Genomic DNA, 23,650 nt, shown 5'->3' with positions numbered 1-23,650 from the left:
CTTACCACACCCACCCACACTTTTAATGACACGGCCCCCACCGAGATCCCCCCCCCCCCCCCCCCCCCCACCCCCCGCAACTTCCCATTCATCGGAGAATCTCACCCATTCCACTGCAGCCAGACCTTCCAGCACTGCTGCATTGCACATCCTCTGCTTTCAATGCTGTAGACATTATAAACTCATCGAGACATCACAGTGCAGATAGAATCCATTCAGCCCATCAAGCACAAGCAGCAATGCCATCTTCTGGCATTCTCGGGGGGAGGGGATGCATTGTCAAAACTCAGGTTTGAAGAGGGTGCTGTTAATCGAGCTTCACTGTTCCACAAATGACCATAAAGATGTAAATATGCATTAAACAGGGTTAGATACAGAGTAAAGCTCCTCTACACTGTTCTCATCAAACCCTACTGGGGCAGGGACAGCACGGGGTTAGATACAAAGTGAAGCTCCCTCTACATTGTCCCCTATCAAAACTTTTCCAGGACAGGGACAGAATGAGTTAGATGTAGAGTAAAGCCTCCTCTACACTGACCCCCCATCAAACACTCCCAGGGACAAGGTTAGATACAGAGTAAAGGTTCCTGCCTCGATCACCAAGCTTTCCACCTCAAGGAGCGATTGTGACAGTTCCATTGCTGCTGTTTGGGAACAATCCTCTCAATTGAAGAAAGAGAGTGCACAGAATTAGAGAGAGGCTCATGACGAGGTTTTGAACTGGTTCTGTGATGAGAGATTGCAGGGGGTTACTGGATAGGCATGTGCTGGGATGAGACACGTGTTCCCAGGAATTCATACTGAGCATTAGCTTTTCTCCACATTTTCCAACGGCATGTTTGCAGGAATGGAGATCTGTAGGTGAAAGTTAACCAATGGTATGATGATGGAGATATGGTCACCTGGAGCAGAGGGAGCAGGAAGGTGTAGAGGAGCTGATTGTGGGTGTTTTTTCTTTCAGTGTTTATTGTCCATCGTTAATTTCCCCTAAACTGAATAGCTGCTCTGCCATTTCAGAGGGCAATTAGAGTCAACCACATTATCTGGATTCACATGTAGGCCAGACTGGGTAAGGACGGTAAATTCCCTTCCCTGAAGGACATGGCCAGATGAGTTTGTAAATTGTCTCAGAATTGAATTTCAGTTCCATCAAGTACCACCTGGACCACAGGATCCCAAGTTGGGGACAATACAGGCACATCCGTCCCTTCCTGTGCAAAACAGTGGCAAATAGAAATCAATGTGGGCAATTCTGAGATAGAATCATAGAATATTTACAGCATATAAGGACAGCTGTTGGCTCATTATTTTCTTGCGGATGTCAAAAGAATCAGTTCACCTAGTGCCCGTCCCATTTTCTCCCAGAACCCTGAATGTTCTTCCTTCTCAGATAACAATACAATTCCCTCGATTGAACCTGCCTCCACCAAATTCTCAGGCAGTGTATTCCAAACCTGATCAACTCGCTGTGTGAAAAAGTTTCATCTCATACCTCCGTTGCTTCCTTTACCAATCACCTTAAAACTGTGCTTTCTGGTTCTCAATTCTTCCATCAATGGGAACAGTTTTTCTCTATCCAGTCTGTCCAATCCCCTCATGATTTTGAACACCTCCATCAAATCTCCGCCCATCCCGCTCTTCCCAAGGACGGTCCCAGCCTGTCCGCACAACTTGCTCCAGAATATTTTCTGCACTCTTTCTAATGCCTTCATATTCTTCCTAGAACTGTCCACAATACTACAGCTGAGGCTGAACCCATGGTCTGTACAAGTTTTTCTTCACCACTTTGTTCGTGAACACTCTGTCCCTATCAATAAAAGCAGAATAGTAAGAACTGCCAATGCTGGAGTCAGAGATAACACAGTGTGGAGCTGGAGGAACACAGCAGGCCAGGCAGCATCAGAGGAGCAGGAAAGTCGACATTTCGGGTCAGGACAAAAGCGGGATGCTTTGTTTTATTAACCCCTCATATCAAACTATCCTGCCACCTTCAGTATTTTTATGTATGTGCACCTAATTTTCTCTGCTCATGTACCCCCTTTAGATACATTTAGCAGCTTAATTTTATTCTCTTTCTGTTCCCCTCCTGTGAAAATGTATCAGTTCACATTTCTCTGCTTTAAATTTCATCTGTCACCCGTTAACCCATTCATTAACCTGTCTGTGTCCTTTTAAATCTCTGCATTGTCCCCCTCTCCGTTCATAGCACTTACCAGTAGAATAGTTTAGGATTCCTCTTATGGTTCACTGCCATTCTCTTCTTTTACATTCTGTTTGTTTCACTCAATTTTCCTGTAAAATATATAAGTTCAGCCTGAGTCTTGGTTGTATTGTCCACCTGACATCTATCATAATTTGGTTCTAGTCTTGCCTGTCATCCTCTAATTCTAATTTACTGGGTCAGAGTCATCCTTATCCATAAGGGTAGTGCTTTCTATTCAATTGTTCTTACTTAGGAATTGTTTTCTTCATCTTTCCCATTGCCTCTTAAACTTTGAAATATAATAATCACTGTCTTCAGTCCAAGAACCAAGTTAATGACCTGAAACATACTGCTGTAGAAAATTTCCCTGATATACGTCAGGAATTCTTGCCTCTCACTGACCTCTACACTGCCACTATCCCAGTCTGTATTCAGGTAATTACAGTGAGGGAGTTCAGGGTTATGGGGGGAAAGGCAGGAAAATGAGTTAGGATTATCAGATCAGTCATGATGGAATAGACTTGATGGGCTGAATGGCCTTCATATGGCACCTATATCTCATGGCTTCCTATTGTAACTGTGGTAGGATTTGGGCACTTAGAGGTAATTTCCTTGCAAATTTATTCCTCCTGTATTCTTCCCATTGTTGGTGTACTATAGACTGCATCGAGGAATGTAATTGCATCTTATTATGTAATTATTCCTTAACACCAGCCCCAGCCGAATGGATTCTGTCCTTCAGCCCTCTGCAATGTCCTCTTTCTCCAGCACCATGATGCTGTCCTTAATATCTCCACCTCCTGCCGCTTCTGCATCCAATCACACCATTAGAACGGCAACAAAATCAATTAGTCAGTGTTTTTGAAAAGGCAAGAGAGAGTATCCACAGATGAGGAAATTGTTGATCTTTGCCCCCAATCCCCGAGGGATCACCCCTGTTCCTGAAGGTGCTCCCCCATCCCGAAGGTCTCTTCCCATCCCCAACCCTGTCCCGGAGCATTTCTCCCCACCCCGAACCCCCTCCCCAGGAGTCTCCCTACCCGCTGCTGATGGTTTTCTGGTTACTTAGCATGCTGTGTTTGGTGTGTGACAGATGGAAATGGCGGGCTGTATCGAGCTCTGACAAACAACAGGATTCTGGAGGATATGGACCGGCGAGGAATCCGCTTTGTCCACGTGTACTGTGTGGACAATATCCTGGTGAAAATGGCAGACCCGGTCTTCATTGGATTCTGTGTGGAGAAGGGAGCGGACTGTGGGGCAAAGGTCAGCCACTCACATTTTACCCCCACTGCCTGCTGTCCCGGGCGTTCAGGCCACGCCGGGAGCCGGGCGATCACTCCGCACCGGGAGCCGGGCGGTTACACACCCCTTGCGTCTGCCCCCAGAGCCTGGACTGCATCTCCTCCCTGAACTCAGTCTGCTTAATTCCAAAAGACTACAAAGTGATTGAAATGGAATCAGCCCTGGATGTGATGCCCCCTACAGTGGAATAGTACAGTAGCTTGAGCATGGTTTTGGTGAGGTAAATCCTCATCACTGTGTCCCCTCACCATGGGAAGAGGGTGAAGCTCGTGTTGGTGTTGGGAATGTCTGTGTCTCTCTGTCGAGGCACACTAGAGACTTTGCTCATACCGATGGAAAACTCACTGTCTTTACTGTCAGAGTGAATGCCACCTCACCAAGTGGCATCTGCCTGAGAGCTTTCCATTCCCAACTGCACTCTGCGGCTGCCGTTGTGTGGAGAAGTTTATAATGTTTGAGCTGAGAACTGCCCTCTGGGACGGGAGTCACCAAGACCTCTGATTTGGGCACTGACCCAGGAGCATTGCGGTATCACCTTGTTGCTCCTTGTGTCTGCAGGTTGTCGAGAAAGCTTACCCCACAGAGCCAGTCGGGGTGGTGTGTCTTGTAGACGGAATCTATCAGGTTGTGGAGTACAGTGAGGTCAGCCAGGAGACTGTGGAGCAGAGGAACCCTGATGGCAGACTCACCTTCAACGCTGGCAATATCTGCAACCACTTCTTCACTGTGGACTTCCTCAAATCAGTGACCGAGTAAGACTCCAGATTTGCTTGTTATGCCTGTGGATGTATAAACCATGCCCTGGCCTATGTCTTTGCTGATTTAATGGTTCAGCCTCCCTGGTAACATCCTCCTCTACCTCGTATCATCAGACCTTCCCCTCTCCCTCAAACTAACTGTCCTAAATCCCCATTTGTCCTCGCAAATACCCACCACCTCCCTAGCCCTCCCTTCCCCTCAACATAGAAACATAGAAAGTAAGAGGAGTAGGCCATTTGGCCTATCGAGCCTGCTTGAGCATTCAGATTGATCATGGCCAATCATCCAACTCAGTACTCTTCCTCCCTTGGTCCCAAACTCTTCGATCCCTGTAGCCCTAAGAACTATATTTTAACTCCTTCTTAGAAACATTCAATGTTTTAGCCATAACTGTTTTTTTGTGGGAGAGAATTCCACAGGCTCACCATGCTCTAGCTGAAGAAATTTCTCTTCATCTCAGTCCTAAATGGTCTGCTCCGTATCCTTAAATCGTGACCCCCAGGTCATCGGGAACCCCCTGTCTAGTCCTGTTTAAATTTTCTTCGTTTCTGTGAGATCCCCCACAATCTCCAGTGAATATAGTCCTAAACAACCCATCTCTTTTTATATGTCAGTCCCATCCCAGAATCAGTCTGGTAAGCCTTTGCTACATCCCCTCTATAGCCAGTATATCCGTCCTCGAACAAGGAGACCAAAACTGCACACAGCACCCAGGTGTGGTCTCACCAAGGTCCTGTATAATTGCAGGAAGATATCCCTGCTAGTGCACTCAAATCCTTTCACTATAAAGACCAATGTAACTTTACTAAGTCTTTGAATATGTTATTATGTCCCAAATCTAAGTGAACATTTTCTGCTGCTTCTGAATGTGTCTCCTTTCCTGTTACTCTGTTTGATAACGTGATTTCCTGCAATGCATTTTCCATCCTGCCGCAGTATCAAACCAGCCCTCATGGTGGTGTGGTGTGGGGGTCTGCCCTCCCTGTTTCCCACACTTGCCAAGCCAGTTGTCAGCAAAGAATGACTTGCTGCAGCCCCTCTTCCTGTGGGCCCATCACCAGAATTTATCCCTGACATCAGTGCCCCTCCCTACCCACCCCTCTGCCGTGTTACTCGACAGCTCTGGCAGTCTAGCCATTATCTCCTCCATTTTAAAGTTGGGAGTGACTTTTATCCTCTGCTTTTAACCTGCATTCACAATTTTCTATTCTTCATGTATACCTTAGTTTCTGACTATCTGCTTTACATGTTGCTGTAAGGTCATTGTCACCAGTAGATAAGATTGTTTAGAACCTTTGTGCACTTGGTAACAGGTCTAATATCTTTCAGTACAAGGTTCATTGCTGCACCTTGTATGTGACTCAATAAGCCAGGGCACATTTCCATCTTAGTCTCAGCTCAGTTTTATATCCATGCAAACAGCATGCAGGGACCTGCTGTAAATGTTTGATTCTTTTTATTGTCTGTGGGATGTGGGAAACGCTATTAAATTTCCCATCCCTAACTGCCCTCGAGAAGGTGGTCACGAGCTCTTATTGCTGTCTGCCTGGCACCAAATGCCCATCCCTCAGGAGCTGTTCCTTCCCTTGTCACTCCTGATCAATTGCTGGTGGTACTGGTGGTGTTGTTAATTTCGGTAAAAACCGAAAGAACTGTGGATGCTGTAAATCAGGAGCATAAACAGAAGTTGCTGGAAAAGCTCAGCAGGTTTGGCAGCATCTGTGAAGAAAAATATCAGAGTTAATGTTTTGGGTCCAGTGACCCTTCTGAGGACCTTTTGCCCAGTGAGTTGTTGTGGTTTGGAATACACAAGACTGGAGGGTGGTGGAAGCAGATTCAGTGGGAACTTTCAAAAGGGAATGGGATAAAGAGTTAAGAATTGCTGTGCGGAAAGGGCATGAGGTGGCACTAATTGGCTGGTTCTTTCAAAGGGCTGGCTCAGATATGATGGGCTTACTGGCCTCCTGTGCAGTGTGATACATTCTCTCTATTCCTTGCAGGGAGTTTGAACCTCAGCTGAAGCGTCACATAGCTGTGAAGAAGATTCCCTATGTCGATGAGCAAGGAAACACTGTGAGACCAGAGGTGCCCAATGGCATCAAGATGGAGAAGTTTGTTTTTGATGTTTTCCAGTTTTCCAAGTGAGTACGGTGAGCTGGAGGAATTGCTTGAGTTTCTGTTTAGCTACATTTGCCTTCCCTCATGAGGGTTTCCTCCAATGACGGCTATCCTGAGCTGTTTGGGCTGTTTATGGTCTTTTCCCCTCGTTCAACTGAACCGACTGCAACACCATCCCAGAACCTTACACACAACACTCCTAAACTCTCAAACAACCACACAGCCCTGAAAGTTTCTCTTTCCTCCGTTATCACCAGCTAGGCCAGCAAGTCTAATTGCCTTGGAGAAGCTGATAAAATCATGAGGGTCATAGATAAGGTGAATAACAAAGGCCTTTTTCTAGGGTAGTTCAAAACTAGGGGGAGTATTTTTAAGATGAGAGGAGAAAGGTTTAAAAGGGAGCCAATGGGGCAACTTTTTCACACAGAGGGTGGTTCGTATAGAGTGATAGTGTCGTACAGCACAGAAACAGATCCTTTGGTCCAACTTGTCCATGCCAACCAGATATCCTAAACTAATCTCGTCCCTGTTGCCAGCATTTGATCCATATTCCTCTAAACCCTGTTCACCAACCAGATGCCTTTTAAATGTTGTGATTGTACCACCCGCCACCATTTCCACTGGCAGCTCATTCCATACATGCACCACCCTCTGTCCGAAAAATCTGCCTCTAAGTTCCCTTTTAAATCTTTCCCATCTCATCTTAAACCTATGCCCCTCTAGTTTTGTACTCCCCTACCCTGGGAAAAAGACCTTGGCTATTCACCCTATCCATTGTGGAATGACCTGCCAGAGGAAGTGTTAGACACAGGTACCATCACAACATTTATAAGACATTTTGACAGGTACATGAATAGGAAAAGATTAGAGGGGTATGGACCAATTGGTCGGCATGGACAAGTTGGACTGAAAGGTCTGTTTCCGTGCCGTATGACTCTGTATAATTGCTGCAGTCCTTGGAATGTAGAGACGCTCACAGTGATGTTAGTGAGGGAGTTCTATGGTGTTGATCAGTGTCTGAAGAGAGAAAGCATTTCACCTGTTTCAGCCCGATGATGTTTGGTCAGAGTTGGAAGTACTTGGAGATGTAACACCTTTTAAGTGAATATAGAGGCTTGGGAAATGTGGGGAAGACATAAGAACAAAAGCTGGACGGCAGGAGAGAGTAAATGACAGTTAAGTGATGGTGGAACATAATAAAAGGTGATAATTGCGTGTGGAAAAAAATAGAGGGATCCAGAGGAGTAGGAAATAGCAACAACTGAGTAGGGGACCAGGAGAGAAATATAGAACTATAATAAAAAGGAGCAGAAGACTCCCAGTGCCTTGGGAATGTTCAGCAACCCAGGTTCTCCTCCAGACACCCCAAATACAGGTAACTCCCCCTGTTCCAGTAATTCCGAGGGCATTTATCACCTCATCCTCTTCGGGATCCTGAGGTCAGATCACTCATGTTCTCAGTACCCTTGAGGCAGGTAATTCCCTTCTTCCCTCAGTCCTCAGTGACTGTAATACAGAATCATCAAATCCCTACAGTGCCGAAAGATGCTGCACTGACCCCCCAAAAATCATCCCTCCCAGGCTCCTGCTGTATCCCCTCATTAAACATTTACATCCCTGGGCAATTTAGCATGGCCAAACCACTTAGCCTGCACATCTTTGGACTGTGGGAGGAAACCGGAGCACCTGAAGCAAACCCATGCAAACACTGGGAAAATGTGCAAACTGCACACAGACAGTCGCCCGAGAGTGGAATTGAACCTGGGTCCGTGGCGCTGTGAAGCAGCAGTGCTAACCAGTGAGCCAGTGTTGTCCGTAGGAACATAGTTTTTGAAATCCCCTGTCTACAAGGACTCTCGCTGCTATAGAGTCTCAGCTGGTACTGAATCCTGGTGGACTCAATGGTAGGTTTGAAATTGTGATGCGGAGGTGCCAGTGTTGGACTGGGGTGGACAAGGTCAGAAATCACACGACACCAGTTTATAGTCCAAGGGGGAATTCTCCCCCTTTGAAAACACAAGCTTTTGGAGCCTCGCTCCTTCTTCACGTGTTAGTGAGAGAGGTAGTATCAGACACAGAATTTATAAGTAAAAGACCAAAGGGTCACACAATTGATAGGGGTGTATTAAACAAACCTAAGATGCTGTTAAATCATTAATCAGTTAGAAGTTTTAATTGATTAGTAAGTATATGTAAATCCCTGAATTCCTTTCAAGTCACTGTCCTAAGAGAACTAAAGGTTTTATCAGTATAAGGAAGGGGCGACATTTTAGGTCAGACAATGCATGTAAGCTGTGAGGCCTTGTTTACAATCTGTTTGTATTTTGGCTTGGAGTCAGATTAGTTTTATTTCTGAAGTAGAAATTTATAAAACGCCACATTGATTGACTGTAAATTGTGTGCTTTTTGAACAAACTAGAAAGTATCTACAAATATAAATTCACCCCATGGATACGTGTGTGTGTGTGAGTGAGAGAGTAAGAGGAAGGGGGAGAGATAGTATGTCTGTGTGGCTGCAGTGAACTGAGCAGAGTTTGGAGAAGGATAAGCTCCTTGCTGAAGGAGCTCCTTACGAGGAGCACTCAGCATTGAGTGAGTGCCGCTTACTACCCCTGGGTCCTGTGCCTTGGACATACTGGCTTGTGTGGGAGCAGCTGACCAGGAGCCACTCAGATTCTGAAAGGTGTCATTGTGCGCAGGAGTCAAAAAGAATGCTTACTGTTCCCATTGGTTAAACCCACGCCCTGCCCACTGTTTCCATTGGTTAACGTCACCCCCCTGCCATCTGTTTGCTTTAGTTAATGTTACTTCCTGCCCTCTGTATCCATCAATTAACCCCTCACCTTGCCCTCTGTATCCATTGATTAATATGATGCCTTGTTCCCTAATACTGTTGATCTGTTTCTGTGCAGGAAGTTTGTCGTGTTCGAGGTTTTGAGGGAGGATGAATTCTCCCCTCTGAAGAACGCAGACAGTGCTGGGAGTAAAGATACCCCATCAACAGCACGCAGGGCCCTGCTATGGCAGCACTATCGCTGGGCAGTGCAAGCCGGTGCCCACTTCCTGGATTCCAACAACATGCGGATCCCCCATCTCACCCGGTAAGCCACACAGTCATGTAGAAGCAGGCTGTTTGGTCTATCTGTTCCATGCCAACCAAGTTTCCCAAACTAAACAAGTCCCATTTGCCTGCGTTTGATCTATATCCCTATAAATCTTTCTTATTCATGTGCTTATCCAAATGTCTTTTAAATGTTGTAACTGTACCTGCATTTACTACTTCCTCTCACTGAAACTAACTGCCTTTCTGTTTGGTTAACGGATGTTGCTGTCAACACAATAATGAAAGAGAGTGATGTACATTTTTATAGCACCTTTTACTACCTCAGTCCTGCCCAAACTGCTTACTCATCGTGATGCACTTTTGAAGTGTAGCTATTGCTGTAAATTAGGAATGTGGTAGCCAAATGGAACACAGCAAGATCACGCAAACTGACATGCAAGTTTGTGACATGATGATGGTTACAGCATAAGTGTTGCTCAGGACACCAAGAATAACTCCCTGCTTTCTTTCAAAAACAGTTTCTTTTTAGAAATTTTATTTATCCATGGGATGTTGGTATCACTGGATGGGCCAGCATTTGCCATTCCCTAATTGCCCATGAACTGGGTTGCTTGCTAAATCATGTCAGGAAACATTAAGAGCCAATCATGTTGCTGCCTGGAGTCACATGTGGGGCAGACTGGGTAAGGATGGCAGATTTCCCTGCTTAGAGGGCGTTAGTAACCCAGATGGGTTTTTGCAACAATTAGCAATTGCTCCATGTTCAGCATTTTAACAAGAGGCCTGAGTGACTCTGGCTGAGAGTGGTCAGCTGGGATTTTCACAGATCATAGAATCCCTACAGTGTGGAAACAGGCCCTTCAGCCCAACAAGTCCTCACCGACCTTGGAGCATCCCACCCAGACCCATTCCCCTATGACCCACCTAAGCTACACATCCCTGAACACTATGGACAATTTAGCTTAGCCAATCCACCTAACATGTACATCTTTGGACTGTAGGAGGAAACCGGAGCACCCGGAGGAAACTCACGCAGACACAGGGAGAATGTGCAAACACAGACAGTAGCCCAAGGGTGGAATCGAACCCAGGTCCCTGGTGCTGTGAGGCAGCAGTGCTAACCACTGAGTCACCGTTTTGTCCGTTAATATTCAGACACGCTGGTTAGGGGGAAACAATTACCTGATGGACCAAGATTAGAGGCAACAGGCTTTTCCTCTTTATTTTTTCATGGGATTGGGTATCACTGGCAAGACTGATATTTATTGTCCATCCGTAATTGCTCTCGATCGGAAGGGCTTGCAAGGCTGTTTCGGGGCCAGTTGAAAATCAGCCAAATTGCTGTGGGTCTGGAGTCACACGTAGGCCAGACCAGGTAAGGCTGGCAGGTTTCCATCCAGTAGAATAAGAATATCCTTTTATTGTCACATGTATTCAATATAAAATACAATGAAAAGTGTGTACCGTCGCTATACATAGGTGCCATTCATATTAACTTAGAATTGAAAAAAAAATCTCTTAGAGAGTCCAACTTTCCAAATGTGCCTGAAGGACGTTAGTGAACTAGATAGGTTTTCACAACAAACAACAGTGGTTTCATGGTTACCGTTACTGAGGTGATCTTCATTTTCCAGATTAATTCGTTAATTTAAATTCCATAGCTGCTGTGGTGGGATTTGAACCCACTTCCACAGTTCAGTCCCCTGGGCCTCTGGTCTGTGTGTCCCGTGCTTGATAGAGAGGGCCTTGATTTGGAGGATTTACGTGGAGGGTGCAAACAGAAATGAAGATTTTGTATTTAGTGAAGTGGCTGTACTCAGAATGGAGAATTTAATAAAGCATGGAGAGTAGACACGTGAACAATGCTCGTCCTGAAACTCTTATGTATTCCTGCAGGCTCCAGGAGGCTGAGGAACCACCTGCAGTTTGTGAGATCTCTGCACTGGTCTCTTGTGAAGGAGAGGTAGGTGACTGGGTGAATCATGGTGAAGCCAGTGGTCCCAACTGTCCAGCTTCCCACACGGCCCACTCTGGGTTTGAGAGTCCCATCTTCTGCACATTTGTACTACCTGAGCCTCAGCTAAAAGCAAATAACCTTGACATGAGCACACAGTGAGTAATTAGAAATCTTGGAGATGATACTAATTTGGAAAAGTAATAGACAATGAGAAGGAGCTCAGGAGGGTGGTGAAACTGGCAGATATACGACACATGAAATTTAATGGCAAGAAGGAGAAATGATTCATCTGGCAGGAGAAAAGCTCAGAAACATTACAAAGTAAATGATAGAATTTGAAACAGAGTGTAGACGTAGCATATGTACACATTCACAAAGTATAGAGCCATTAATACAGACACTGAGTACAAAAACAAGGAAGTGGACTGAAGCTTAGATAAACACAGTTAGGCGCCAGTCTTGATTGAGTGATGAAGAAATGTCTCACTTGCTGAAGAATCGAGAACCTAAAGAAGTAGGAGCTGACATGAGGAAGGAACCTTTTCATGATTGTGATGATTTATGGTGACCCAGAACAAACTGCCTGAAAGGAAGGCAGCAAATTCAATAAGAACCTTCAAAAAGGAAATAGTATTTGAAAGTTGCTACACTCTCAGATAAGAGCAGGACAATGGGAACAATTGGATAGCTTTATTATAAAAGGCTGAATGGCCGCCTGTGCTGTATTATTGCATGGCTTCATGGTGCTGGTCAGTCCAGCTCTATGTAAGGCTCATGCTTTACCTCGTCTGCATCTTTTCAGTGAATGATGAAAGGGTAGGCTGTCAAGAGTGGCTTCAGGCTGAGGTACAGCAAGACAATAAAAGCTGGATTTGATCCCTTAGAGGTCCATGTGCCCTTGTTGACTCATACACAAGCTGATCTGATGTTAGTTTGTTTTGGTTGCAGGGTTTGGAGGAATATCTGAAGGATCGGGAGTTCCATTCTCCATTGCTTTTAACTGAGGAAGCACTGACTGCACTGGGACAGTGCCAGTGATGGCCTGTGTGAGTGAAGGAAGCTCATTGCCAAGGAAGGATTTTCTAACAAGAACTGGATCAAGTGCCTTAATTTTTATACTGTTGATTCATAAAACTAATTCCTGATTTTTACTCTGGTTTGACGGAGCAGCTGGGGTTTTATCCATTACTGGAGGCTGGGTGTTTCCTGGGTCTAGGTAACATCCAGAACCTTGCCCTGGAGAGGACCAATGCAGCACAGCTACTGTCTCACACAGACTGCATCAAACCTGTATTTACAGGGCAATGGCTGGTCAATGGGACACCTCACTCTGCTAAACCCCCAGTCAGGGGGCAGTGGCACATGTCACTCTGATACCCACCCACCCACCACCACCCCCCCGACAGTCGGTGGGAGTTGGACAGGTTACTCTGATAAACCCCGCCCCACCAGTCAGGGGGCGGTGGAACATGTCACCCTGCGAAACCCCCATCCTGGGGTCAATGGAAAATCTCACTCTGCTAAACACCATCCAGATCAAAGAGGAGTTATTGTGGTTCGCATCCCTAACTTAAGCAGCAGGAACACGAGATGGGAATGTGATCCCCTGAGCCTGCCCCTCCGATCCTGGCTGGTTTTCCACCCAATCCCCATCCCCCTCAGGAGTTTAAAACAGGATTGATCGCTGCCTTTGATGTAGTTAATCTTCTCTGAAAGAGTGACACAAAGATTCACCATACAGTGGAGAAATTCATCATCTTCACAGTGTTGAGACTCCGTATCCTGAGATGATCTCTGTAGTACAAGCTGTCCCCAGCGGAGGAGCCAGCCACCACATCAAGCCCCCTCAGCAAAAGATGTGTGTCAATGTGACCACCTTCCTATCCCCCAGGTCAGCCCTGGCTGACGAGCTCCATTTCTATAAATCTGTCTGTTTGCAAACTGAGTGAAGAGGAGGCACCATGGCAACAGAGAGAGAGAGAGAGAGACCATGTTTCACCAGAGACACTACTGGCCACACTGAGATACCGTGTGCCTTAGACATCGCTGCTGCTGTTGGACATTATTTCAGATTTCACTCCAGGGGACTAGCTCTGATCCTGCCTGCAGACTTTCCAATCTCTCAAGTGGTCACCATTCTGAGATGCCAGAGGTGGATGATCTGAGAGTGGGACACTCCAGCCTTTTACTGTTTGTCTCCTATGCCCACTATGTACTTCTTCAAATCAGATAACCTCAATTATTTAAATAAAAAGTCTTATTTTAGGCCTAGCCCATGATCTCAGACCTCACCTTCACACCATTGTCCATTTTGAGACCAGTGCCTTTTTTCTCTTTCAGCCACTGACAGCTCTTTGCCTAGCCCAGGAGCATCTGAAGGTCCCAACCCAAAACGTCAACTTTCCTACACCTGTGATGCTACCTGACCTGCTATGCTCATCCAGCTCCATGCTGTGTTGTCTCTGAAACCAGCATCTGCAGTTCTTGCTATCTCTGAAGCATCTATGCCCCTGCTTTGGCATTTCAAATCCCCAGTAGGAGGGGAGAGCAGAAGCGTGGAGACAGGGTGAGGGCACACTTTCACACACCATTCACAGTCAATCGTTGGCCCTCACATCTGCCATCCGTAAGGTCAGCCCTGCATCATGAATGTCCTGCAGACAGTTTACAGAGCTCCATGAATACATAGAACCCAGAGTGAAATACACTGATAGATCCCCATGCTGACCCACTCCTGGTAGTATTTGATGGGGACAGCATTGAGTAAGGTACATTCTGTATCTAACCCTGTGCTGTACCTGTCTTGGGAGTGTTTGATGGGTTCAGAGAGTGAGCTTTATTTTCAGTTTAAGAGAGTGGAGGGAGCTTTGAATGAAGAGCTGGAGAGTGCAGAAGGGCATGCCAGGGGCAGCACCGGACATACCTGGAAATGAGGTGCCAACTAAGACTACTTGCATGCCAGCAATAAGCAGCAAGTATCTCAGGTTGTAGGTGTTGAGGTTGGTTGGCTCACCGAGCTGGTTTGTTGTTCCGCAGATGTTTCGTTACCGTGCTTGGTAACATCCTCAGTGCAGCCTCTGATGAAGCGTCGGTGTATTTTCCCGCCTGGTTTTTAAACTCGGGTCCGTTGCGATGGAGTGACTGCGGAGGAAACCCGGAAGTGAGGCAATCCATCGCAACGGACCCCAGAGTTTAAAAACCAGGTGGGAAAACACACTGACGCTTCATCAGAGGCTGCACTGAGGATGTTACCAAGCATAGTAACGAAATGTCTGCGGAACAACAAACCAGCTCGGTGAGTCAATCAACCTCAACAAGCAGCAAGTAATAGACAGAACTAAGTGATTGCACAATCAACAGATCGAATGTATTGTGCAGTTCTGCCACATCTAGTCAGGAACGGTGGTGGACAATCAAACAACTCACTGGAAGAGGAGGGTCCATAAATATTGCCATTCTCAATAAGGGACGAACCCAGCACATCAGTGTAATAGATAAAACTGAAGCATTTGCAGCAATCTTCAGCCGAAAGTGTGCCACCTGGCCTTCTCCAGTGGTCCCCACCGTTACGGATACCAGTCTTCAGCCAATTTGATTCACTCCATGTGATATCAAGAAATAGTTGGATACACGCTACTGCAAAAGCTATGGGCCCTTACAACATTCTGGCAATAGTACTGAAGACTTGTGCTCCAGAACTTGCCACTCCCCTAGCCAAGCTGTTCCAGTACTGCTACAATACTGGCATCTGCCCAACAATGCAGAAAATTGCCCAAGTATGTCCCGTTCACAGAAAGCAGGACAAATTCAACCCAGCCAATCATCTACTCTTGATCATCAGTAAAGTGATGGAAGGTGTTGACAATGTAAACCTCTCAACCGGAACCTCTCTCTGTGACCCTGTACTCCATGAATCAAAGGAATGAAACAAAGTTTGGATACAATTTGACGTAGTAAACCTCTACTAACTCACTAAGGAACAGCATGTACACACTCGGGCAGATCCCATGTACAAGGCCAAAACAGTAACTGCTGGAGAAACTCAGTAAGTCTGGCAGTAACTGTGGAGAGAAAGCAGAGTTAATGTTTCAGGTTCAGTGACTTTTCTTCAGAACTGTTCTCCATAGATGCTGCCAGACCTGCTGAGTTTTGTATTTACAGTATCTGCAGTTCTTTATTTTTGTCCCATAGCTGTAGCAATGATGTCTTTGTGAACTGGGGCTTGATCCCACTGTCTGACTCTGACCTTTCACATACAGGGCAATGCCTTACATTATGCAAGCTGATTGGGTTATCAATTTCAACCAGCTGTACTGCTATGTGCCTCATATCATGTACGCCACAGCAGGGGCCAGCTTCTGATGCAGCTAGGTGTGATCGATGGATCTCAGCAGGGTAGGAAGATGCCACCCAGACATACCCAATGGGCCATGCCTTGGTTAGTTGCAGCAGTCAAAATGTCTGGGAGTGAACCACATCCTCAAAGAAATATCCTAACAAGGCTGTGCTATTGTGTTTTTACTATGTGCATTCCTGTGTGTTTGGCTGCGTCCTTGGCTTTGCGTATGTTTCTGTGGGCATGTATATATTTAGGTTTGTGTGTGTTTCTGTGGGTTGTGTGTGTGTCTGGGGATTTGTATGTGTTTCTGCTGTCTGTGTCCCCACTAAAAACTTTCCCTCTTGTCCCATAGTGCTGTCTTCCTTCAGAATTAATTTTCCTTTGTAGTTCCATCTTAATACCAGCTGGTTTTGAGTTCATAAAGTTGGTCACACTTTAACACAAGGATATTAAAAGACAACATGATGGAAATAAACAGTATATCAAAAATGCCTTATAACAGTGCCATCAAATAGTACTTACTCAGCAATGACCTGTTCACACACACAGCTTGATTTCAGCCAGACCCAGATCTCATTACAGTTTTGGTCTAAAAGAGCTGTAAGCAAGTGGGGAAGTAAGGGTTACTGTTCTCAACATCAAGGTAGCATTTGACTATGTGGCATTCAGGAACCTGAGCTAAACTGGAGTCAATGGGAATCAGGACTTGTCCCCGCCCTTCTGAAAGGTAATCAGGGATGGTGTTAAATTCTGGACCAGTGATGCCCACACCGCATGAGTCAATAAAGTAAAAACTCTCCAGTGGTTGTAGTCATGAGGTTGCTGTTGTCTGTTGGTTGCATTATGGGTTGAGAACCATATAGAATTGGACCCCACACACAAACCCATACAGAACAAAACCGGAAATGAGACTACTCACCATAATGGAGCAGACAGTATAAATTCCAAGCGGAGTAGAACAACATCGCTTCGCTAGAGGCCTCACTGATGATGTTACCTAGCATGGTGACAAAATGTCTGAATGAAAACAAGCCAGCTTGGCAAGCAAGTCAACATCCTCACCCACAACCCGAGCTGGAAATCTTTGCTAAAACCTTAGGTTGTAGTCATGCCTGACATAGGAAGATGGTTGTGATTATTGGAAGTCAGTCATCTCAGCTCCAGGACATCTCTGCAGGAATTCCTCAGGGTAGTGCCCAACCATCTTCAGCTGCTTCATCAATGACCTTCCCTCCATCATAAGGTCGGAAAGGATGTTTGCTGATGATTAAACAATGTTAAGCAGGCTTTGCAACCCCTCAGATAGTGAAGCAGTCCTTTTTCAAATCCAACAAGATCAGGACAATATCCAGGCTTGGGCTGACAAGTGGCAAGTGACATTTGCACCACACAAATACCGGGCAATGACCATCATGAACAATATAGAATCTAACCATTGCCCCTTGACATTTAATGGTATAACCATTGCTGAATCCTCTAGCAATCAACATCCTGGGGTTCACCATTGACCAGAAACTGAACTTGACCAGTCGTATAAACATGGTGGCTACGGGAGCAGGTCAGAGGCTGGGAATATTGCCTGGTAAGAGTGTCTGCTACTTACTAATGAGGACCAGTGCTTTTATTCATTTTTCCCAATGGTCCTGAGCTCAATCTACACCTCTATAGCTTTGCACCTTAGAAATGTCCACCGTTTACCTCAAGCGAGGATTACACACTACTGTGGTTGACAGAGCCCCTCAGCCGTGTCTGACCCATTTTCTGCACTTCTGCCCTCATCCCTCCCACAACAGAGATAGGGACCCTCTGGTCCACATTCAAAAAATCATAAAATGCTACCCCCAGCGGGATGTCACCACCAGACAAATATTACGCTCCCCTCACAGGGATTGTTCACTCTGGGACACCCTGGTCCACTCCTCCTCTCTTCCTAACACCCCCACACCACACCACACCACACCTTCTCATGCAATTGCAGAAGTTACTACAATTGCCTGTTTATCTCCTCCATCCTCACTATCCAAGGCTCCAGACACACCTTCCAGGTGAAGCAGTGATTTACCTGCACTTCACTCAATCTAGTCTATTCGCTGCTTAAATGAAATTAAACACAGACCAGGTGATTGCTTTGCTGAACAACCACACTCTGCCCATAAAAATGAGTTTCCAGCTGCCTGCCACTTTAACACACACCATTGTGTTCCCTGGCCAACATCTCTGACGTGGGCTTGCTGCAGTGCTCCAGCAAGGCTCAGTGCAAGCTGGAGAAACAACATCTCATCATTCTGTGAGGTATCATGTCCGACTAAACATTGTGTTTAACAATTACAGAGCATGAACACCTCCCTCCATGTTTATTACCTACCCTCTACATCTCCAGGAAAATGGGCTATTCCAGCACAGCCAGCCCATTTTCACCATTTACACTTCTCTTTATAGGATCTGTAAGAATAAGATCTGCTGTAGACAGCTCACAAAATGTCACCACGCTCTGGCGCCATTTTGGAAAGGGCACTCCACTCAGCATTTATCTCTGTTTTGGTGATCATCTGCAATCTCTTTTATTGTTTATCCTGTTTTTCTCTCTCTCTGGACACTGTCTCCATGTACTCTATTCATTTTCCCCAACCCCCTTTAATCGGCTTAAATACCATCCTTTCCCAATTAGTTTCAGTTCTAGCAAAGGGTCACTGGACCCAAAATGTTAACTCTGCTTTCTCTCCACAGATACTGCCAGACCTGCTGAGTTTCTCCAGCCCATTCTGTTTATACCCCATCTCCGATTGGCTGCCCAGAATCCCTGTCTCTGATTGTTCTTGTATCCTAGGATCCTGAAAAAAAAGCAGCTTCAGAGATAATGGATGGATTGGTTATTATTTTCCAAAAATCCTTAGATTCCAGAAAAGAAATGGAGAATTGGAAAATTGCCAAAGGGACACCCCTATTTAAGAAGGAAGGAGGAAAATAGTGGGTAACTATAGGATAATTCACCTAACATCTATTGCTGGAAAAGTATGGAACCAATTATTATAGAAGTAATAACACCATATTTTGAAAATCATAATTTAATCAAACAGAATCAGTGTGCCTTCATGACAGGGAAATCATGTCTGGCTAATTTATTGGAGCTTTTCAAGGAAGTCCCAATCAGAGTGGATTGAGGGAAACCAATAGATGTGGTGTATTTGGACTTTCAGAAGGCATTCAACAAGGTACCTCACAAAAGGTCAAGTCATAAAATAAGAGCCCATGGTGTCAGAGGTTATATATTGGTGTGGGTTGACAATTAGCTAATAGGCAGGAAACAGTGATTGGGGATAAGGGGTTCTTTTTCAGGTTGGTGACCTGGGATCAGCAGGGTTCCACAGTGATCAGTGCTGGGACCACAGCTTGGAAGTTGGAAGCAAATCTATCAGAACTGAATTTGTAGACAACACATAAATAGGCGGAAGGCAGGTTGTGAGAGGGACATAAACAGGCTAAGAGAGCTATTGATAGGTTAAGTAAGTAGGTAATATGTTGGCAAATGGAATAAAATGTGGAAAAATATCAAGTTGTTCTTTAAATTGATAAAAACAGAAAGCTGCAACACAACCGGACTTGGTGGTACTTGTGCAGGAAACTCAGAAAGCTAGTACACAGGTGCAGCAGGTAGTCAGGAAGGTTAACGGACTGTTAGCTTTTATTTAAACAGGGTTGGAGGATAAGGTTAGAGAAGTTTTACTGCAACTGTACAAGGTGCTGGTAAGACTACATCTAGAGGACTGTGAACAGTTTTGGTCCCCTTATTCAAGGAATGCTGTCATTTCATTGGAGGCACTTCAGAGAAAGTTCAATGGAAGGATCCCTGGTATGGAAGGATTTTCTTATGACTTCATCTTCATTGCTGAGATCTTTGAGTATGGGAGTTGGGACATCATGTTGAGGTTGTACAGGATGTTGTTGAGGCCTCTTCTGGAGTACTGTATGCAGTTTTGGTCGCCCTGTTATAGGAAGGATATTATTGAGCTGGTGAAGGTTCAGAAAAGGTTTACCAGGATGTTGCTGGAAATGGATGGTTTGAGTTATAAGGAGAGGCTGGATCAGGTGGGATTTTTTTTTCACTGGAGCATAGAAGGTTGAGGGGTATAGATAAGTTGAATAGCAAGTGTCTTTTCCCTAGGGTAGGGGATTTCAAGACTAGAACATAGAACATAGAACTGTACAGCACAGTACAGCCCTTCGGCCCATGATGTTGTGCCGAACTTTTACCCTAAACCTAAGGTCTATCTAACCTCCACCCTTACCTTATACTATCATCAATTTGCCTATGTAATAGCCGCTTAAATGCCCCTAATAAAGCCGACTCCACTACCCGCTCCGGCAATGCATTCCATGCCCCTACCAGTCTCTGGGTAAAGAACCTACCTCTGACGTCTCCCCTATATCTACCTCCACTCACTTTAAAACTATGCCCCTCCTAATAGCTACCTCCACCCTAGGAAAAAGTCTCTGGCTGTCCACTCTATCTATACCTCTGATCATTTTGTACACCTCTATCAAGTCATCTCTCATCCTTCATCATTCTAAAGAGAAAAGCCCTAGCTCTCTCAACCTTTCCTCGTAAGACCTACCCTCCATTCCAGGCAACATCCTGGTAAATATCCTCTGCACCTTTTCCAATGCTTCCACATCTTTCCTGCAATGAGGTGACCAGAACTGGACACAATACTCCAGATGTGGCCGAACTAGGGTTTTGTATGGCTGGAGCATAACTTCACGGCTGTTGAACTCAATCCCTCTATTAATGAAAGCTAATACACCATACGCCTTCTTAACAGCTCTATCCACCTGGGTGGCAGCTTTCAGGGAACTATGGACATGAACCCCAACATCCCTCTGCTCCTCCACACTGCCAAGAATCTTTCCATTAACCCTGTATTCTGCTTTCAAATTTGTCCTTCCAAAATGAATCACCTCACACTTTTTAGGGTTAAACTCCATCTGCCACTTCTCAGCCCAGCTCTGCATCCTATCAATGTCCCTTTGTACCCTAGCACAGCCCTCCGCACTATCCACAATTCGACCCACCTTCGTATCGTCCATGAACTTACTAATCCACCCTTCCACTCCTACATCCAAATCATTTACAAAAATCACAAATAGGAGAGGACCCAGACAGATCCTTGTGGTACACCACTTGTAACTGAGCACCATGTTGAATATTTTCCGTCCACTACCACTCTTTGCCTTCTAAGGGTCAGCCAATTTTGAATCCAATCTGCCACATTTCCCCCTATCCCATACCTCCTTCTGCATGAGCCTACCATGGGGAACCTTATCAAACACCTTACTTAAATCCATGTATACCACAGCCACTGCTCTGCCTTCATCCATGTGTTTGGTCACCTCTTCAAAGAATTCAATAAGGTTTGTGAGGCATGATCTGCCCCTCACAAATCCATGCTGACGATCACGAATCAAACTGTGCCTATACAAGTGATCATAAATCCTATCTCTCAGAGCCCTTTCCAACTAGGGGGCAATATTTTTAAGGTGAGAGGAGAAAGATTTTAAAAAGGACATGACACACATACACCAACAGGTTCAGGAACAGCTTCTTCCTGGCTGTTATTAGACTGATCGATGGACTCTCTAACCTCAAATATTGTTGATCTTTTTATGCAGAGAGTGATTTTTTTTTGTGGAATGAACGTCCAGAGGAGGTGGTGGATGTGGGTACAGTTACTGTGTTTAAAAGGCATTTGGATAAGTACAAGTCTAGGAAATGTACGGAGGAATATGGGCTGGCAGGTGGGACTGGTTGTTTGGGATTAGGGTGGCACGGACTGGTTAGACCAAACTGTCTGTGTTCATTCTGTATGACTCTACGAAAGGCTAAACAGGTTGGGACTCGACTCACTGGAGTTTGGAAGAATGAAGGTGATTTCATTGAAACATATAGGAATCTTGAGGGGCTTGACAGTGTAAATGCTGAGAGGATGTTTCAACTCATGGAATTGTATGGGACCCAAGGGCATATTCTCACAAAGCGGGGGGGGAGGGCACCAATATAAGACTGTAATGAGGAGGAATTTCTTCTCTCGGAGGGATGAGTCTTTAGAACTGCTTGTTACAGAGAGCTGTGGGAGCAGAATCTATGTGTTTATTTCAGGCTGAGAAAGATTCTTAGATAGCAGGAACTGCAGATGCTGGAGAATCAGAGACAACAAGGTGCAGAGCTGGATGAACACAGCAGGCCAAGCAGCATCATAAGAGCAAAAAGGCTGATATTTCGGGCCTAGACCCTTCATCAGAAATGGGGGAGGGAAAGGGGGTTCTGAAATAAATAGGGAGAGAGGGGGAGGCGGATAGAAGATGGATAGAGGAGAAGATAGGTGGCGAGGAAACAGACAGGTCGAAGAGGCAGGGCTGGAGCCAGTAAAGGTGAGTGTAGGTGGGGAGTTAGGGAGGGGATAGGTCAGTCCAGGGAGGACGGACAGGTCAAGGGGGCGGGATGAGGTTAGTAGGTAGGAGATGGGGGTGCGGCTTGAGGTGGGAGGAGGGGATAGGTGGGAGGAAGAACAGGTTAGGGAGGCGGGGACGAGCTGGACTGGTTTTGGGATGCGGTAGGGGGAGGGGAGATTTTGAAGCTTGTGAAATCCACATTGATACCATTGGGCTGCAGGATTCCCAAGCGGAATATGAGTTGCTGTTCCTGCAACCTTCGGGTGGCATCGTTGTGGCACTGCAGGAGGTCCAGGATGGACATGTCGTCTGAGGAATGGGAGGGGGAGTTGAAATGGTTTGCGACTGGGAGGTGCAGTTGTTTATTGCGAACCGAGCGTAGGTGTTCTGCAAAGCGGTCCCAGAGCCTCCGCTTGGTTTCCCCGATGTAGAGGAGGCCACAACGGGTACAGCGGATGCAGTATACCACATTAGCAGATGTGCAGGTGAACATCTGCTTGATGTGGAAAGTCTTCTTAGGGCCTGGGATGGGGGTGAGGGAGGAGGTATGGGGGCAGGTGTAGCACTTCCTGCGGTTGCAGGGAAAAGTGCCGGGTGTGGTGGGGCTGGAGGGGGGAGGGGAGTGTGGAGCGGACAAGGGAGTCACGGAGAGAGTGGTCCCTCCGGAAAGCAGATAAGGGTGGGGAGGGAAAGATGTCTTTGGTGGTGGGGTCGGATTGCAGATGGTGGAAGTGTCGGAGGATGATGCGTTGGATCTGAAGGTTGGTGGGGTGGTACGTGAGGACGAGGGGGATTCTTTTTTGGTTTTTATTGCGGGGACGGGGTGTGAGGGATGAGTTGCAGGAAATGTGGGAGACACGGTTGAGGGCATTCTCGACCACTGAGCGGGGGAAGTTGCGGTCCTTGAAAAACGAGGACATCTGAGATGTATGGGAGTGGAATGCCTCATCCTGGGAGCAGATGCGGCGGAGGCGAAGGAATTGGGAATACGGGATGGCATTTTTGCAGGAAGGTGGGTGGGAGGAGGAGTATTCTAGGTAGCTGTGGCAGTCGGTGGGCTTGAAATGGATATCGGTTTCTAGGTGGTTGCCCGAGATGGAGACGGAGAGGTCCAGCAAGGGGAGAGAGGTATTAGAGATGGTCCAGGTGAACTTAAGGTTGGGGTGGAAGGTGTTGGTGAAGTGGATGAACTGTTCGAGCTCCTCGTGCGAGCACGAGGCGGCGCCGATACAGTCATCAATGTAACAGAGGAAGAGGTGGGGTTTAGGGCCAGTGTAGGTACGGAAGACGGATTGTACCACGTAACCTACAAAGAGGCAGGCATAGCTTGGGCCCATGCGGGTACCCATGGCCACCCCCTTTGTCTGTAGGAAGTGGGAGGAATTGAAAGAGAAGTTGTTGAGGGTGAGGACGAGTTCGGCCAAGCGGATGAGGGTGTCAGTGGAGGGGGACTGGTCG

General features: G+C 46.1%; 1 protein-coding gene across 1 annotated transcript in view; it reads left to right on the top strand.

The window, feature by feature from the left end:
• Positions 1 to 13,677, top strand: part of LOC109937976 (UDP-N-acetylglucosamine pyrophosphorylase 1, like 1) — a 318,016-nt gene extending 304,339 nt beyond the window's left edge. The window contains exons 4-9 of the mRNA XM_020536462.2: positions 3,297 to 3,469; positions 4,067 to 4,260; positions 6,268 to 6,408; positions 9,298 to 9,486; positions 11,346 to 11,412; positions 12,355 to 13,677. Coding sequence (XP_020392051.1) covers positions 3,297 to 3,469; positions 4,067 to 4,260; positions 6,268 to 6,408; positions 9,298 to 9,486; positions 11,346 to 11,412; positions 12,355 to 12,444 — 854 coding nt within the window. The 3' untranslated portion in view covers positions 12,445 to 13,677. The remainder of the gene's footprint in view (positions 1 to 3,296; positions 3,470 to 4,066; positions 4,261 to 6,267; positions 6,409 to 9,297; positions 9,487 to 11,345; positions 11,413 to 12,354) is intronic.
• The last annotated feature ends 9,973 nt before the right edge of the window (positions 13,678 to 23,650 follow it).

This window comes from Rhincodon typus, chromosome 28 (assembly GCF_021869965.1).
Source record: "Rhincodon typus isolate 14 chromosome 28, sRhiTyp1.1, whole genome shotgun sequence".
NCBI classification, from domain to species: domain Eukaryota; kingdom Metazoa; phylum Chordata; class Chondrichthyes; order Orectolobiformes; family Rhincodontidae; genus Rhincodon; species Rhincodon typus.
The sequence above is the reverse complement of the archived record's forward strand: the minus strand, read 5'-3'. Positions and strand labels throughout refer to the sequence as shown.